The 19148-nt window shown below is 39.0% G+C and overlaps 2 protein-coding genes across 6 annotated transcripts; one reads left to right on the top strand and one right to left on the bottom strand.

Moving 5' to 3' along the window:
• Positions 1–436: 436 nt before the first annotated feature.
• DNAJB9 (DnaJ heat shock protein family (Hsp40) member B9) lies at positions 437–9691 on the bottom strand. Its single transcript, XM_038387335.2, has 3 exons — positions 9564–9691; positions 4522–4749; positions 437–2955 (listed from the first exon to the last, which is right to left on the bottom strand). Exons 2-3 carry the CDS (start codon positions 4736–4738, stop codon positions 2519–2521), a joined length of 654 nt encoding a protein of 217 aa, XP_038243263.1. The 5' UTR covers positions 4739–4749; positions 9564–9691; the 3' UTR covers positions 437–2518.
• On the top strand, positions 9652–18575 carry THAP5 (THAP domain containing 5). 5 transcript variants are annotated; one of them, XM_038387339.2, is made up of 3 exons: positions 9652–9977; positions 11838–12027; positions 17596–18575. In XM_038387339.2, exons 1-3 carry the CDS (start codon positions 9895–9897, stop codon positions 18550–18552), a joined length of 1230 nt encoding a protein of 409 aa, XP_038243267.1. In that variant the 5' UTR covers positions 9652–9894; the 3' UTR covers positions 18553–18575. The 5 variants fall into 5 exon arrangements, with proteins under 5 accessions (XP_038243267.1, XP_043350878.1, XP_038243269.1 ...); XM_043494943.1 differs by lacking the exon at positions 17596–18575 and adding an exon at positions 14864–16185 and having other exon boundaries at positions 9746–9977; XM_038387341.2 differs by lacking the exon at positions 17596–18575 and adding an exon at positions 16105–16185 and having other exon boundaries at positions 9747–9977.
• Positions 18576–19148: the final 573 nt, after the last annotated feature.

Below are 19148 nucleotides of genomic sequence, written 5' to 3'. Positions count from 1 at the left end.
CACCCCAAGAAGGGTAATGAGCTGCCTGTTTCAAGTGTACAACATGCAATTAATAGGATAGTTTTGACTTGTTTTATTCTGAGGTAGGTGGAGAATTTTGGGTAAAGGCCTCTCCTTAGCAAGAGAGCTGGGTCAACAGCTAAAAGGAAGAGCTCAGGCCCTGCTACAGAGAAGGAATTTAGTGGAAACCTGGTTCTGGTAGGGAACTTCAAGCCCATGAGACTCAACAGAACCAGAACTCCTTAGAGTGTGGTTTAAGCATTTAGTCTTTCCACTAAAAAACAAGAAACCACAGCCCCCTCTCTCCCCCCCCCCCCAAAAGACACCACACACTAATCTCCCTTACTAAGATGCCTCTTACCTGGATGAGTTTTAGCAGTCTACACCATTAATGAGAGTTCAGCAATATACAACTTGAATATATTATGCTGGCATGCACTTTTTATGCCAACATTTAGTGTGTACAATTTTTCTCCAAGGGAAAAAGGAGGCTTTTCCCAAACAGTACTAAGATGTTTGTAATCTTGATGCCATTGGACAAAATAGTTTACAAGAGTGCATTCAAGTTGTAAATATTTGTTTACTTACATACCCCTGTTGTATGGACAGGTGCTATTTTTGCTTAAATCCATATAGAGTATGTTATGGAAAAAGTGCAGAAATTTACATTAAAGTACACAAGAATTAAAATCTACTTGCACAAAAAACAAAAGCACATTTCTCTCTACCATAAGAATATTGCACATTTTGATAAAGGTTTCACAAATTACTGGCTTTTTATGAAGACAGAATATGAGGTATTAGTCAATTTATAAATAAAGTAGACAAAAAGAAAGAAAGCACTTAACACAAAAATCCTTTCTAGGCTTCTAGGTGAGTGAAATTTAACAAGACAATATTGACAGTCATGGGAAGTTTAGCATGATGAGTGAGGATGTAATGGAGGATTATTAAATGAGAGCTGAAGGGCAAAGTTTCTTCCTTATAATAAATTAGTCTAGGGCTTTTTAAAAAAATGAAGCTTATTTAGGACATGGCAACTTACAGAAGCCTGCACTCGATTTGCTCACTCAATCAACGCGAAAGGTAAGTTTTCACATAAAGTAAGTGAAATGTAATTCTAAAAATGAGTTTAACTGTGGGTGGCAGCCATTTTACTGAAGAGATGCAGTTTGATACAGTGACTACATGGAAGTCCAGCCAGTCATATTAATATTCAAAGAAAATCTTCAAGGACTGATGTAGAGATCTATTAGGGTGACATTTGGATATGGAGGGTTTTTCTTCCAGTTCATATTGGCTTATGGACTTCATTGCTGGCTGTATAGCAAATGACAACTTTAGTATGATGCCACCACTACAGCAGACTCAATTGCCAAATGTAACCAAAACAAATACCACAAGAAGTTTAACTTTCAATTTTGCTGTTTATTCACTTGGAGAAGAGAGTTTACCTTTCAAGTTGTGAAGCTGGGCCAATAAATTCTTTTATATGAAGAAGTCTGAGATGGAGTTTGCGGCTTTACTACAAAAATGTACTTGTTTAACCTACAAGTCACATCAAGCATAGGGATCTAATTTTACTTAGTTTAAGTTCACTATAACATCATGAGGAGAATTTAAAAAGTAATAATTTTGAGGATAAAATAAACTTTCACTACCCCATTTTCCAGGGGGACATAACTAAATAGTAAGTATGTACTGCAATAATACAGGTTCTCATATTTAGTTTTTAGATAGTGTCCTGGAACCTACAAAGACTTAAACACGTACACAACTTTACACACATAACTAGTCCCGCTGGAGTCAGACAACTCACATATGCAGTTATGTTCATGCTAAAGTCTTTACAGGCTTGTGGTCAATAAAAGGCCATTTGGAAATGCGAACAAGCTTCTAAACTCCTGGCAATGGTTCCTTACACTGTTTTAAAGATGTTCTACATTCACATTTCTAGAACTGATCATGCAAGTTAAAATGCAGATGAGCTAAATTTCCACTGCTGTATTGTGTGAATTATGCATAGTTCCCACAACGTAGTCTACAGCAGCTGAATACTGCAAGTCTAGTCTATAAGGATATTTAAAAAAAAAAGTTGTAAGTAGAACACTTCACAATAAGTAGTTTAATTCATGTGGCTATATATGCATCAGTAAGTCAAACATCCTACCAGGGGTGTAAATAAAAGTCATATTAAGGTAAGAATATTGAACAAAAACCACACCCTCCTCCTATGTTAAAAGATTGAAATATATTTCAATTTGGTAAACATTTATCTTGTTTTATATGGGATTTGTTTCCCCATACACACCCTTTTCTAGACAGATGAGGCACTCATCTCCCACTTTGCTGCATGTTGTTTTAGCTGCAAGAATTAGATTAGAATTTCTTTACTGCAATTACGTTAAATACTTTAATAGTTTATCAGACAGTTCAGAGAAGAGTTTTTGTTCCCTATTAGCACTAAACAAGAAAATCGAAGTGAGAAAACGGGAGAGAAATAATGGAAGAAAAAGTATTATTGTCCAGAACAGTCTGTGTATGTAGTAACCATGTTTCCTCGGCGCTGAGTGACAGTCCTACAATGCTTGCTAGATCCATGGAATCTGCTATCAGTTTGTACTGTGTGCTGGTGTGTATTGTCAAAGCCACTGAAAGAAAACATTTTTTCCATATCTTCAAACACATCATCAAACAGTCCACCTCCAAAGGAGAAATCTTGGAAAGAACGTCTTTGCCTACTGTGAGCCTCCCGATGACCCCGGAAATGATTTTCAAAATGCTTCTTTGACCGCGAGTTTTGGTTTTGACCAAACAAGTCAAAATCTTTGAACAAGTCATCAAAGTTGAAATTAAATGACTGTTGGAACGGGCTTCCATTATTTCCTTGTCCTCCACCATGGCCAAATTGGTCATATTCTTTTCGTTTATTCTCATCCGATAATGTTTCATATGCTGTAGGAGTATTGAAATGAGAAATTAGGTCAGAATTTCACATATAGTCAGATTTAAATCTTCCCGTCAAAATCATTTGCCTGTCTTTTTTTAAGCAGCAAGCACATCAGTGATAAGCACGGGTGAAATTGATACTTTCATTATACATGTAATGAAGTTAAGCCACAATTTCGCTAAATGTTCATGTCATTCTAAAATAACCACACAAGTGTTCTCATGCAGTAAATCAAGACAAAATGTATCCTATAATTTTATCCTTAAAGACTATATTCTATTTAAATAAATTAGTATTAAAGTATTTTTAGAACAGCAGTTAAATATTTTCTTTCAAATGACAGTGAAAGGGGAGGGGGAGGGGAGATGTAAAAAAAAGACTTGGCAAGCCAAACTTTCCCCTCCTTTTAAACTGTTCAACGCATTCCTATTACAGGAACTCTGTCATCCTGTGATGGGTTTCAAATAAAAACTTTCCATTTGATAATTATTAAAGCAGCAAGAACAAGCTATGTTGTAGAGGTACTGCAGCACACATCTCTAAACCAAACTGTGCTTAATGCAGAACAGTAGGGAAACAAGGTTGGTTTACAAACAAAAAAAAGAGTGGTGCTCCACATGAATAAGTTAATGACACATGCAATACACAAATCTAGGTTTATTAGAATAGGAAATTAACTTTCTACCTGATCTTTGGCCCAGGACCATAGCTTGTAAAAATTTATGGGTCTGTCAGCATTTCTACTTCACAAGAGAACAATGGACTTCAAACATGTGTGCCTTGCCCAGTTAGGACAATTTCAGCCATATTTCTGTTCCTCTATTTGTTAATATTTTTTTTTTAAAAAGGGCTTTTTTAAAAGGGCTTTGTGTAGATATTCTACACAAACAAAGTTCTAACTCTGCTGTTAGAGAGAAGTGTGACTTGGGCCATTACAATGCACTCTTGTCATGACAATGTTCAATAAAGAATCAAGAGCACCTACTGAACATGAAAAGAGGAACTACTGATATCAGCTTCACAGACAGCTGAGAAGAATGGAGTTGCAATTACATTTTATTGTATTATAAGGTTACATTTATGACACTGGAAAGGGGGTTAAGAATCAGTTATCTTGTTCCTTGCCACTCATTTCCATTTTAATACAATTAGCCACTAGTAAATGCATCATGAAAGATCCACTTGAAGGCTAAATGTTAAAGTATTTGTTTCTATCTGAAGTTATTACAGACAGCCATCACTGAAATCATGTCAGAATTCAACTGGGGGGTGAGTGGGGATATAGAGATAGTAATCAGACATAATATTTTGAGACTAGATACTTCTAGCTACCAACAGCAGAAATTAACATTTCTAGTCCTGGTAGACAAAGATACTGTCACAGGTGCCTTTGACCAGGAGCACTTGTGTGGCCCTATTCTAGAACTGACTAGATATAACAGGTTGTGCGTCTTAAAGTGGTGTAATTTTTAACCCAACAGAAAAGTTATCAGAGTATAGACAGACATTTCAAGCCCACAGACTTGCACAATCCATAGACCTCTTTAATACTACTACATAATTTATATTACCTTCTGCAATTTCTCTAAATTTTGCTTCTGCAGTAGGACTCTTATTTTTGTCTGGGTGGTACTTCATGGCCAGTTTGTGAAATGCCCTCTTGATCTGGCGGTCAGATGCATTTTTTGGAACTCCTAAAATGTCATAGTAATTTTCTCTAGCCAATATTAATTCGGTTATCATTAAAATGCAGAGAGCAAATGTGAAGACAGACTGTGTGGTAGCCATTTCCGAAGTGCCTAGAAAAGACAGAAAAAGACTTGAATACAAATGGTCACAATTTTTTGAAGTTAGGCAGTAACTTAAGACAATTCAATTGCATCTTTGCCAACTGAAACAGGCAAGTCTATAATGTTTAGAAGTAGGAACCATGCAACAATTAGAGATGGAACCATGTTTAATTTCACTTTTGCTGGAGGAGCTCCCTTTTGCAGAATTTTCAGTACGCAGTATGATGGGTTTAGGGATTTGAATTATCTCCACACCTTGCTGTCACCTGCAACAGAAATGCCCATAGTTTCTTCTTTTGTTCATATTTACACTTGCTTCATCTCTTCTCTCCTCTCCCCTGGCACCCGCAGTCCTGGTCCAAACATTTGGTGTTCACTAACTAGCCGTTTTCATTGCAAGGCCCAGTATTTGCTTTCTGTATTTTTTCCTACAGCTACATATACCATTTTTAGGAATACGTGTCTGTCACCAGATAGTAAGCAGCAGCATTTGAAAGAAAGTGAAAGGAGCTGTGAACATGGAGCTACCCAAAGAGGTTGAGAAGGAACTGGCAAGAACCATTGCCTGTATTGAGCAGAAGGCCCAACCAAGACATTCTCTTCACACACACTGGGCTGCTACAGGGCCTAGTGCTGATCTTCAAGAAAGAGAAGAGAGTCTGAATACCAACCCCCCACTCCTAATTTCAAAGGGCCAGTTAAATGGCCTAAGGGATTACTGTGGTGGAGCAAGAGACCACTAGCCACAGAGTCCCAATAAAAAAGTGCAAATTTGTCCTTTCTTGGTGAAGAAAAACATGGGATGGGCTTTCAGTTAAATGCAGTTTTGATAACTAAAAAGTCTACAATATTCTTGATATAGAGGACTTATAATCAGTATAATTGGGAGTTAGATGTGTAAGCCCCCCATATACACCAATAGTTAACTGAGCACATGAAATTCACTCTGGGTTGAAGCTTTCTGCAAGACCCAAGACAGTTTTAGAACATAAGATCAAAGTGCACTGGGGAACTTTCAGCATGTGGCATTTGTGAAGATTAAAATAGTTGATCAATTTATCAGATAGATTGTACAGTTCTTGACTATCAGAGATACAGATAAAAAGTTTGGAGTTAAACAAGCTAGTGCCAGGTTAAGGAAATGTTGACCAGTAAATCTGTACACAATACAGATAGTCAGTCATTTAAAAAGAAAAGCTTGATGTTAAACAGACAGTACCAATTACAAAACAGGCACATGCTATATTCAATTAGTCAGCATACTAGGAATCCTTTCAAGAAGAAGCCTAACTATCTAGTACTTGAATGTCCCTTGGAATAAGGAGAAGCTTCCAAGATATGTGGTGAGGACATAGAGTGCCCAAAGATAGAGTTGGACTTCATCCAGTCAGCAGAATGCCAGGGGATTACACCAACCATATTCAGAAAAAATAATATCTCATCTCAGTGCAGGATTAGGTGAGGGAGTGGACACACTAGTTTCCTGGGCATCACTGACTGACTCAGCCAGGGAAAATGTTGAATCGGAGCATGGGTCCAATACATTTCTTGACTTTATGATAGTTGCATTCCACTTCCCCTGAATAAGTAGGAATTCTGTCTGTATGGCTTTGATGGCTGTGATTGTTTTTGGAGAATACGGGCCCGTAAAACATTTGCTATACACAAATTTTGTATTGTGGATTTCCTTGATTACAAAAGATTTTAAGAAGAGCATATATCCATAAAAAGAAACTCATGGCTAAAGATCAAACCCAGTATTTAGCTGTAACAAGACAGGACTTGATTTGTAGGCCCATTAGTATTTAAATAAATAGAGGGCTTCCTTTTGTTTTTGATCTTAAAAGCAGACCTAAACAGCCTATTAAAGTTTATCTTTTCAGTGACTATTAATACTGAAAGTCTATTCAATACTATTTGTATGCTCTGACATCCTACCACCCAATCCTTTGGAGACACACACATAAATAAAATGCCCTCCTAAACGTTTGCTTGGCTGGTAGTATACCAAGTATCAGTGTTCTAAGGGCTAATCTCAAAACGGAACTGTATTTTGATCAGTGTATTTAGCTACCAAGTGTACAATTCATTCTGGCATCTCTCTTGCTCTATACTAAATATATTAGTACAAGTACAGGAAGATTTCTAGACCCTCTTTTTTACATCTAGTCTCTTCCCTTGTTCATTAATCTCAAACTTTACCACTTTGACACTGAATACTATGAATCTGTACATATTTTTCCACACTTTTAGTGTTTCCTGCCTGTTCACCCTTCACAGGTATGGACCTGTGAATTTTCATCTCAATCCCATAAAATCAGGAACGCTTTTCTTGAGCATGACAAGCATCCACCTCAGTTAACTCCAATTGGTCACTACAGTTCAGCAGTAGCTCACAAAAGCTTATGCTCAAATAAATTTGTTAGTCTAAGGTGCCACAAGTACTCCTTTTATTTTTGCGAATACAGAGTAACACAGCTGCTACTCTGAAACAGTTCATAACCTTGGATTTCATCTTGAACCCCAAACTCCATACCCTGTCTATACATATCTGCCTATGACCACTGCCACGACATTGCTCAGGTAAACCCTTTTATTCCACGTATGCTGAAACATTTGCCCAATCATTTCTTAACACTTTGATCACTAAAATGCCTTCTTCCACAGACTTCCAAAAAATCAGCTTTCCCAAAACCAGCAAGTGTACAACACTGCTGCACTTCTCCCATAAGTAGCCAGAAACAGAAGTGCATCTGGCCTCTCTCTAAACACCTCCATGGGCTCTCTCTTCATTCTAGTATCCTTTTCAAAACTGCCCTCCTTATTTAAAAGATTGCCCCATTCTCTCAGAGATTGACTCCATGCACCCCTGCTCATTCTAGCATCTGAGTTCTCTATCCACTCCCACTAGTGAAGAGCAGTTCGGCCAGAAATCCCTCCTGCAGCTCCCAAAAACTGCTACAAACTCCCCCCTTCTCTCTATTCCTGTCTTCAAATTTTTTCACTCCACCTAAGCTTCTCAACTTCTATTACTTGTATACTGGCATTATTACCACATACACACATTCCAATTATTTTAAACTACTCTTTCCTGCAAAACCGTTTTATACTACATATTGTATTCAGACTTAAAAGCAATGTTGAAAATGGCTAATGTTTAAAAGTACTTTAATTGACAAAAGACTATCACAAAAGACTAGCAAGTCCTGTATATTAGATTAGCTCTAACTATTAATAGCTGACAGTATGTTTTCTTTACTACAATAAGAATTTAAAAACCTGGCATTATGTAAAATAGATGCCTCTTTTTCTTGGCAGCACAAAAAGCTTTATTTAAATCCAGTTTAGTATCAGTACCTTTATTATAGCAATCATTAAAAAAAAACCACTTGTCACCACTTATTCTGCATACCTTTCTTTTATTTCAGTTCAGAAACTGAAAGAAGACAGGCAAGTTTCACTTTCCCTCCCCCATGTACTAGTTATCAAAATGCTGTCATATCTGGATAAAAACATTACATGGGAGTGTTCAGAGCTTTAAACTGTTTTAAGTATTTCTGGTTTTAAGTGTATTAGAAAAAAATATGTTCAAGTTAATTAAAAAATATCCTTATTAGGCTTTAGCTATCAGACACAATTCCTTAAAAACAGTTTTGTGATTCTGAAACAGAATCAGTGAGAGAACCTGACCTCAATATTTTAGTTTAGCCTATTTGACAATAAACCACTAGAGAATTTAAGGTCACAAAGTAAGAAGTATTTAAACTCTTGTTGGATAATTAGCTGAATGGTAAGGATTTCAGCAGTATCATTATTCTGGTTATAAATTTTAAATGCAACATTTCCTTTAGAATTAATATTACAGTCCAGCAAGGGGGCTATTCAGGGATAATTTTCAATCCATAATTAAATGTTTGGCCAATGAACAAGCCACTTCTCCACTAGTGGCTAATACATACTCCTGAAAGCCTGTTTCTCATCTTCCTGGGACCATGTTTATGCATCTCAAGATAACTGAATAGTTCAGTAGTAGGAGCTTTGTAACAAACAGAATCATAGACACGAAAGGCTAGAAGAAACCTCGAGAAGTCATCAACTCAAACCGCCTGCACTGAGGCAGGACCAAGTAAACGTAGACGATCCCTGACTGGTTTTTGTTAAAAACTCCTTACAAGTGGAAAAGACTCTCACTCAACTGAGAGTTTGAGTAAGTTTAGATATAGTAGTCTTGCATCATCATTTGTCTCTCCCATGGGCCAATTCGCTTTGCTGGGGAGTAAGCAAGACTCCTCAGCCATGCTACTCGGGGGAACATGTGAAGGCCACTGCAGTTTGCATAGGATCATTTAGTTGCTGACCCCCCCCAAACCCCACCCATAACGTCCATACAAATAAAATTATGGAGTTTACTATTATTCTGGAGACAAGTGACGGAGTCTGGAAGGGGAGGCTACTGCCTCTTTCCCCCCCCCTCCCAGCCCACCTTTCTCACAGCCCTCCTAGCCAAATTAAGCCTCATTACACTGACTGGACACGACCACGTTAAAAAAAAAAGTTTTAAATAAACCCAGTGTCCAAATGCCAAGGCAGCAGCGCAGCACCACACAGATACAGATTCCCCCCCCCCCCCCACACACACACACACAGAGGAGAGCTCAGCACTTCACACACTCTCCTTTCGGGGGAGGGGAGAAGAGAATAAAAAGCAAGGCCCGAGAACCCGAGATACACCAGAGTGACCTGAAACAAAAACATCCCACCCCAAAGAGCAGAGAAATCCCTGCCCCCAAGCCGGGGCGCTGGCGCCTCACTACTGCTCTCACCTCCGCGCGCTCTTCTCCACCTGATCTGGGCAGCCGAACACGGCGGCCGCAAATGTAGAGCGAATCCTACACGAAACGCTACGCTATTGGCTGCCCTATCTCACGTGACACCGCCGCGTTAGTGCACGTGGAAGGGTGTTGTTAACCCTGAGGAGTCACGTTACTTCCGGCTGATGAGCCGGGAAGGGGGGCGGGGGGTCCAGAGGCCTGGGGAAGCGGAAGTGGGGCGGCGGTCGGGGCGAGCGCCCGGGGCTGCCGCTGTCGCGCGATCCCCGCGCCCCGCTGCCTGCGTGTATGGTTCCCCCTCGGGCTGGGTCCTCCAGCGCTCGCTATGCCCCGATACTGCGCCGCGTCCTGCTGCAAGAACCGGGGAGGCCAGAACGCCAGGGACCAGCGCAAGCTGAGCTTCTACCCGTGAGTGGCGGCGGGAGGGGAGCCCAGGGCCCTCCCATCCCGAGGCAGCAGCGCCAGGGCGCGAGCTCACCCCCTCGGGTTGGGCCCGTCGCCCTGGGAGTGGGGCCTCTCCCTTGCGTGTCTGGCCGGGCGCCCTCACTCAGCCCGCTCCTCGCCCGGGCCCGGGCCGCACCAAGCGTTGGCTGGGGGGGGGGGGTCTCTGTCGCGGGGCGCAGGACGTGCTGTCCATGGGCTCTAGGCCCTGTGCTTCAATCTCCTCATAGCCCTGCTGGGGCCGGGCCGGGCCGGGGGGCTGCAGTGCGCACCTACCCGCTCCCTTTCCTCAGCCCCGCTCTGCTCATTGCCCAGGCCAGCTCGGGGCTTGCTGCGCCTCTGGACAGAGGCTCTACCTGGTGAGTGTTTAGCGAGGAGGGGAATTTAAACATTAAACGAACACTAAAGCGTTATTAAAAGCAGCTGGGGAGTAGAAGGGGTTTCGGGGAGTGGGGCTGTGTCAGGGTGAGCCCAAGGAGGCTGAGGATCTGGTTGTCCCCTGGGATTAAGGCATGCTGTGGACTCTGCAAAAAGGCTCTAGGCTAGATAGGTCTTCAGCAGGTGCCAGGAAGCTCTGATGAATTTTGCCACCCATCCCAACCCCACTACTGACATCTACAGTACTTTTCACATCCCCGGGGGACCTTGTGACTATTTATACCTTAACCTCGAACCTTAAGGTTGTGGTTTGTGTGTGACAGTGATTGGATATGTGTATTCTAGTTGGCTACATGTCAAAACTAAAGAGATGTTTAAGGAGCTGAGAATCCTAACGTTTTTGGTGTCTTGTCGTGTCTTTTTGGTGAGAGATGTGAACTGAGGTTGGGCTGAATGATAATGTTACTGTACATGGAAATGCTTGACTCTTTTTTTTTTTATTAGTGATTGCGTTGATAACAGCCTGATTTTGATCTATGAACTTGATCTATGAAGGTTGATCTATGAACTTCCAGATGTGATAGGCAGGAAACTGACTCACTAGACAAGTTTCATGGCTTTGCTTACATTGTTTCTGTTTAGCCCCCCTTACATTCTGTTTCCCCTGGGGTTTGTCTGTCACTTTGCATAACAGTATTTTAAAAACAAATTTTCAAAAAATCTTGCCACTGTTGGTGCTCTCTTTTCCTTTTCACTTAATTTGGATGATAAAAATTACTCTAGTCAGTTTCCTTTCATTAGCTTTTAGTCTTTCACTTTCTAGATCTCATGGACTAATCAGTGTTACTGTTTGGGTTCACAACACTGTAAAAGAACGTTTGGGGAGAGGGAGACAGAAACACTTTTCTTACTATATTTTATACAATTATTTTTTTAATCTAAACTAGTAGAGTGGCTTTTTGAATTAAAAAAAACCCCAAATTTAGGAATGTGCTCAAATAGATTAAGAGAAATATAATTAAAACAAAATTAAAGTAATAAATGGAATCCAATAATTTGAGAATTGCTTGCTTATTTGTTAAAACAAAATAAGGACCACATCCTCCTACTTTTCTACTGAAGCAAGTATTCCCAGGGCCTTCATTGGAAACTGTTTTTTGTGCAAGGGTTCCCAGATCAGCGCATATTAGATGTTTTTGGGGCCAGGATATCACCTTTGACATCACTGGGAGTTTTGCCATTGAGTTCAGTGGAGCCAAGATTTCCCCACACATGATTATCTAGATGTAAGTTTCATGGTTACCAGAATTAGCACTTATATGCCATGATAATAAGCACTATATAAAAACTTAGGATGGATTCTTGTGTAAGGGAAGATTTAGGAGTGGAATGAAGAGATTTTATTTGAAAAAAGTATAAAACTAATTTTGTGTGAATCTTTTAAACCAGATTTCCACTTCATGATAAAGAAAGACTTGAGAAATGGTTGCGGAATATGAAACGTGACACGTGGACTCCCAGTAAGCACCAGCTCCTGTGCAGTGACCATTTTACCCCTGACTCTCTTGATGTGCGATGGGGAATTCGATATTTGAAACATACTGCAATACCAACTATTTTCTCTTTGCCTGATAATCAGGTAATGTGTCACTTTATTATTTAATACAGCACTGTGTTGGCTGGATATTCGTATAGTATAATTTTCAAAACCATACATACAAAGTAATACTTGGAATTTTTTTCTTTTGAACATCTAATAGTTTCATACTTTTGATTGAGACCCAATCTTGGAAGTATTACTGTTATGTAATTTCTGTTCAAATACTAATGTTTCTTTTACAGCTACTATTTTGTTCCAAATAGCTAATTTTGTCAGGGCCGCCTTATTAACAATACATGTATTCATATGATATAAAAACATTAGCTTTTTAAAATGTTTTCAGTTTCGGCATGTGTATGTCTTTCCTTTCTTGACTCTCCTCTCTCTAATGTAAAATTCACTAAAGGATCATGAGTCCAGGCTCAAATTATAAAAATACTGCTATTTTTCATTGCTATGTATTTCATTGGCATATCCCTGCAAAGCAGTTACTGCTTTATACAGTATAATCTACCATAATGGGTTATCATCAGCTTCTTCATAAGTTTTTTAGAACTTCAGTATACTTTGTTATACCAATAAAATAAAAACCTGCAGGATCTTATTAAAGGGAATAAGGCAAAATGCCACATTTATTGTGAATACAGAAAGAATCATAGTAAGCAGTTAGTTATAGCTATAACGTTCCATTCAATTTCATATTTATTCACACATTCATATTCTCTCACACACACACACACACACACACACACACACACACACGTTCTGCAAGGTTGTTATCATAGTTACCAGACTTAGAGTTGCTCATGCCAAGCCACTGGCTGGGTGGCTTGGAAACGAGGAGGGAGCAGGGCCTTGTCAGATGCACATCTGATGCTCCTGGAAGTTGGTTTGCAGAATCAGACCCCAAAGCTCTCGGTTTCTAGAATCCATTTATGCCAGTCTACATGATTACAGCATGACGACGCAATTCCCATAATCACCAGATGGCCATTCCTGACGGCTTCTTGCTGCCAGATCTTGTTCTTCGGTTCTCTCATCCTTGAGGCAGTTGGGTGGATTCCAGTCTGCCCTCCGGGGGTCCTCTGGTTCTTTCCACTTGATGCCTTCTTCGGCCGATCAACACTGGATTCTTAGGCTGGCACCTCCCTGATCATTCAGTTATTATCCACACCAAGCATCCATCCACATACATCCTCTATCTCTATTTTAATCACGATTGTTAACAAAGCGAGATGAATACAACAAAAGGGCGGGGAATCTCTGTGTGCTGTTGTTACAAAGTATCGCTTTGACTCTCTCTCTGTGTGAGTAGTTGTTGTTACAAAGTATTGCTTTGAGAACAGACTCTGTCTTAGGATGTACTAACACAATTAGCAGCTTGCAAGTTTCACACGGAGAGGGAGAGAAACAGTAAAAATAAGAGACCAAAAACCAAGAGACCTCTTAATTAATAATACCCTGGAATTTAAACTATGGGGAATCAAACTCATTTGTGATTTTAATACAGAACTTCTTTAATATGATCCAACAAAACAACTTCATATACTCTTTCAGAAGTATAATACTCAAATCTTGTTTAGTTAAAATTTTTCAGCACGAGTTGCTTTCTCAGTTTTATTCCTTTTACACAGAAGTATAAAAAATGGTTACATCCTGTAAATGGTAATGGGCACAGAATCGTTTTACACTTTGTATGAATAACAACTGGGATCTGCTTTTAAACTATCCAGAGTAAAATTTGTAAGAACTGTCAACCTTCCTTCATCTGATCCCCATATTGAGCCCAGTGCTTCACATATATCGTAGTATTGTTTTTAATATAAATGTTTTGAAGGAGACTACAGGGGTTTACTGCTTTTCTCTGAAGCATCCAGTAGAGAGAAGTGTTGGAGGCAGGGTACAGAGATGGATATTTAGTCTCCATCATGGCTTAATTTATAAAAACTGAAATTTGTGTCTGTCTCGCTACTTTGACATTGAAAAAGAAAACATTTAACACAGACTTTTGGTATTTAAAATATAATAAATGAATTCCAGAAATAAGTGTGGGTTTCCTTGAATTGCAGGTGAACTTAATGTAAACAGGTTTTCACTCTCTAGGATGAAAACTATGAACTGCTGGATTTTCTTTTCATATTTTTAAGAAAATAATGACACAGTAATTTTTTGGGATGACCTAAAAATCTTTATGGAATTAAATTATTATTTTCTGTATTACCATAGCTGCTAGAAGCCTTACTCATGGGGCAGAACCCCATTATGCTGGGCAGAGTACAACACAAAACAAAAAGATGGTTCTTGCCTCAAATAATTATTGCTTAAATATTAGTTTGTTTCTAGCTATAGGGAGAGAAAGGTAGTGATTTGCATTTAGCAAAAGCATAACCTTCCTTTTTTGTCTGTGTTCATAGTCTAATCACAATATCTTTACAGGGGAGATGTTACATAGATAACTGATCTATAAAGCTATACGAATACTTTGAGGTGATGCTGCCAAAATTTTAACTACAGTTTCCCTGTAGTTTCTTCCCAGTCAGCAATACATGAAACATTCCCTGGATAAAACTATGTTTTGGGAATCCCCAAAACGAGGAGGGGGAAAGCATCAATTTTGTATTCCTCTCTCATCACTGGCAAAAAAAAAAAAAAAAGGTTAATATTTCCACCTCTGTTCAAGGCACTATACCTCTTAATATTGCATGCTTCCTCCTCCTCCCCAGCACCTCCATGGAGGCTCATTTCACTGCTTGTATCTGGCAGCTGTTCCGGACACTTGCATGACCCCACTTACTGTAGAATCTGAAGGCCAGATCCATAAAGATGCTTAAGCACATATGTCCCGACTCCCAGACTTTGTTTATCTTTTTTATAGGAGCATCTTGCTGGGGTATAGTGTGCATCTCTCATGAACTCCTAAAGATGCAAGGTGATTCTTTAGGACACCTCCCAAACTCAACTGACCTTTTTACATGAAAAATATATGTGAATGGGAAAATAATTAAGATCCTATGCTGCAGAAATGGAGCCTAGGTGATTGTTCATTTCAACACTAGTGATGGTTTTACATTGGCTTGTGTTTGTTTTTAAAGCTATCATGGAAAAGACAAGGGTTGGGAGGTTTTTTAATGAAAGCCTAGATTCTCCTTCATAGGGCCCAATGCCTAGTTCTACTAACAGGTGTTCTGACTGAGAGGCACTAGAACTCTTAAGATGTGTGTTTAGCCTAAGGAAAACATGTATATATGAAGGATATCTCTGCTCCTGTATGGATGCCCACGGTTCAATCAGTAAAATAGTGATGGGCCTTCATTCCATGCTTTGGAGATTGTGTTTTGGGTTTTTATTCCTTAAACAATATTACAGCTCCCTTGCTCACATGCTTGAGGTACTGCAGCTACATATTGAGGCTCAGTCTTATGTCTCGGTACAAAACAAATGGGGGTTTCTCAAAGCTCTACTTGTGAGTGCTCTACCCTGATGGGATTTTTGTTTTTTGGTTTTTTTCCCCTCCCTCTCTCTCTCTCTCTCTCTCTCCAGCCTAGCCGTAGTTCTGGTAGGACCTTAGGTTAGAATTTCAAGAGAATCTGGGTGTTTTCTCAGTTCTCTGAACAGATGAAGCAGGACTCAGCAATTCAATCAAAGAAGCCCTGTTTCAGCTTCTGGTAGATCAGAGGAAGGGAGATACCCTGTATTCTTAAATCTCTAGGTATTAGGTACTGAGTATTAGGTACCCACTCTGGAGATGATAGCACTGCAGGTAGGGAAACTGCTTTTACTATTTCCATAACTTTTTCAATCCCTTAAATTTTGAAATGTATTACAAAACTAAATTGGAATGCAATGGAACCCATGTCACTCTGCTGAACTCCTACTTAATTCTTACCTATGAAGGACATGGAAAACACTGAACAGGTTGATTAGTCAACGGTATGGGTGGTTTGGAATAGGCATATCTTTATGAATGTACACTTCAGAATGACTTGTTTTTTTTTCACCACACACCATTTTTACATCCTGTCCCCACATTCTTATTAATACTTGCCTGTCTTATTTTTATATTTAGTTAGCAAAGTTAAAGTTGCTTACAGGTTTTTGTTTTGTTTTTATTCTTAGTCTACTGGCCTAACATGACTACAACTTCTACAGCTTACCCTCTTCAAAATCAAACCTATTGAAAAAATATACCACACAACGTTAGTATATTTTTATATTAATGATCAACATATCAAAAAGCTTATTTAGATTTTAATCCTAAACATGGGGGAGAGGTGATTTGTGTAGGTGGGGAGAAGAGAGAGTAGCCAGGGAAGCGCAAGCCTTAATGATGATGATGATGATGATGATAAAAACAGAAGCAGTATCAATGTAAGATCTTTTCACTTGTTAACTTACCATGAATCATAAATAAGATTCTACTCGATAAGTTTATGGAGGAGATGGTATGATGGGATAATGGGATTTTGGTAAGTAATTGATCTTTAAATATTCAGGGTAAATAGGCCAAATCCCCTGAGATGGGATATTAGATGGATGGGATCTGATTTACTATAGAAAACTCTTTCCTGGGTATCTGGCTGGTGAATCTTGCCCATGTGCTCAGGGTTTGGCTGATTGCCATGTTTGGGGTCGGGAGGGAGTTTTCCTCCAGGGCAGATTGGAGAGGCCCTGGAGGTTTTTTTGCCTTCCTCTGTAGCATGGGGCATGGTTGACTGGAGGGAGGCTTCTCTGCTCGTTGAAGTTTTGAACCATGATTTGAGGACTTCAATAGCTCAGACATGGGTGAGGTTTTTCATAGGAGTGGGTGGGTGACATTCTGTGGCCTGCGCTGTGCAGGAGGTCGGACTAGATGATCAGAGTGGTCCCTTCTGACCTTAGTATCTATGAATCTATCTATGAATCTATAAAAGAAATGTCTCCATCCTTATGAAGTGTTCAATCTTTCAACACCATGCTTGCTTGTATATTTAAAAATCAACCTGTGTGAATGTGCATGCATACCACATATGCATGATTGTACACATACATCCATGTAACCCACTGCAGTTACTTATGCATTGAAGATCTAGGTTTCTTTTCTAACGTTGTACTAAATTTCTATGAAAGTAAAGTTGCTTGGCGGTTGTCTGAAAGAACCATCAGTCCACTGAATTATGTTAGGTGGAAAAAACAGGATTTTCTGCTTTGCTGCTTCAGTAATGCAAAAGCAGCATACTCAATCATTAATTTTGTATTGAATAACATGTTTGGGGATAGAATAGGGGAAGCTAACCAGTTTGTCAGAGAAAGGCAACTTCTTGCTTCTATTGTATGTGTCATCAATTTACATGAAGAATTATAAAACAATTTCAGGTTTATAAAAGTATTTTACATAGAGTTTTTTAGACCAATACTTGAGAGTGCCTCTGGTGGTATACAGAGTTTAAGGAAAACATTCTATTGGAGATAAATATATGGATTGTTGACAAATTACTGGTTTAGTCTTTGAGCAATATTTTAAAAAATTGTGATTATCCAAAAAATAGTTACTCAATAGCACATTACAGAATGAGGAAACTTTTGTGCATTATATGTAGTTATAGTTAAAAGGTGTCATTTCTCCTCCAGGAAAAAGACCCTTCTCAGCACAAGCCACAAGAGATAAAAACAGAGGATGGGGAGGACATCAGTGTGTATGTAGAGTCAGATAATGTATCTGCATCGTTTGAACCTTGTTCGCCAAAGAAAAGTGTCACAATTGCAGAAAGGCTAGATGAAAACACTGAAGCAGTTTGTTTATCAACCCTGAGCAAACCTCCACAAAAGAAAATGCCGTTTCAGAACATGGAAAACTTGCAAGCAGGCACCATAATTATTAGTTCATCTGAGCAGCATATTCAACAAACACCTGTTTTAATGGCAGAAGCTGTCCAGAACATAGAAGCAAGTAATGTTCATACATCGGTAGAGAATCTTTTAAGTTGTACAGCCACAGTTTTGCAAGTTACAGACCCTGAATACCTGGATTCATCTTTGAAATTTAAAAATGCGGGTGGACCAGTTATTGACCATCTAGCTGAGAATCCTAACTCACATATTGCAGTCTGCTCTGTGGAAGTACAGCCGAGTGAAAACGCAGTTTTTTTCAGTACAATCACACGAACTATCGAACAGTTTAATGGAAATGATGAATCTGTCATTGCTATCATTGTACCTGCTGAGTGTTCTAAAGAGCCTTCAATGGTAAGTAGTTCTTTCATGCCTATTAAACAGGAGTTCATAGAGATGGAAGAAATAGAAATTCAAAAATCAGCATATATAAACAATTATGGTGAAACTGAAGTATTACAAACTGAGCATTCGTATTGCAGACAAGACATAGACAGGGATCATCTCTGGCAAAAAATTGCAAAGCTGCATTCTAAGATAACACTCCTTGAAAAACAGGAAAGAAAAACTTTAGGTAGGCTCAAATCCTTGGAAGCTCTTATCGGACAACTAAAACAGGAAAACCTGCTTTCTGAAGAAAAGCTCAAGATTGTAGAAAATTGTTTCACAACTTTTGAAGTGACTATGATTCAATAAAATCTTTAAAATGGGTGTTCTAACATGGCTTTTTTTTAGCGTCTTTGATTATCCTTATATATAAATGATACATCTTTTTTCCATGATGCCATATTAATGATAACACAAAAATGCTATATAACAGGTGTTCTTGAAAAAGTTATGTCATCCATTCTACTGAAGCCCAGTGATAGACTATTGCCCACAAACATGAATCATAAATGAGCAGAATAAAAGGATCATCTAAAATAAAATATAAAGTCATGGAATAAAAATGTGGGGAACTTTCTCAGATTCAAGTTTCTCTAGAATTTATAAGCCTTACAGTTTAGTACGAACCGAGTGGAGATCACAGCTATCACAGTGGGGCACATAATAAATAGTTATAGTCAACTTGTCCCAGTTCACTCTCAAATGAGTAAGAACAGTTTAGAGTTACTGCTTCTTAAACTGGGAGGTATAATATACATTGTGTACTGACATCATGTTTGCTGTTTATAGCCTCATTTAGTATTCATTCTAATAGCTTTTTGTACAGGTTGATCTTAATTAAAATTGCATTTATACAATAAAACAAAGTTTGCCCTCTCTTCTTCAATAAGAACATTATTTCTAGT

The sequence above is a fragment of the Dermochelys coriacea genome, chromosome 1 (genome assembly GCF_009764565.3).
Source record: "Dermochelys coriacea isolate rDerCor1 chromosome 1, rDerCor1.pri.v4, whole genome shotgun sequence".
NCBI lineage: Eukaryota > Metazoa > Chordata > Testudines > Dermochelyidae > Dermochelys > Dermochelys coriacea.
This window is presented reverse-complemented; position numbering and strand designations above follow the sequence as displayed.

Excerpts from the sequence above, each read along its gene's own strand:
- DNAJB9 (XM_038387335.2), bottom strand. The coding sequence starts at position 4,738 with ATGGCTACCACACAGTCTGTCTTCACATTTGCTCTCTGCATTTTAATG. Across the intron at positions 2,956-4,521 it reads ATTTAGAGAAATTGCAGAAG|CATATGAAACATTATCGGAT; the intron begins GTAATATAAATT and ends ATACTCCTACAG.
- THAP5 (XM_038387339.2), top strand. The coding sequence starts at position 9,895 with ATGCCCCGATACTGCGCCGCGTCCTGCTGCAAGAACCGGGGAGGCCAG. Across the intron at positions 9,978-11,837 it reads CGCAAGCTGAGCTTCTACCC|ATTTCCACTTCATGATAAAG; the intron begins GTGAGTGGCGGC and ends CTTTTAAACCAG. Across the intron at positions 12,028-17,595 it reads TCTCTTTGCCTGATAATCAG|GAAAAAGACCCTTCTCAGCA; the intron begins GTAATGTGTCAC and ends TTTCTCCTCCAG.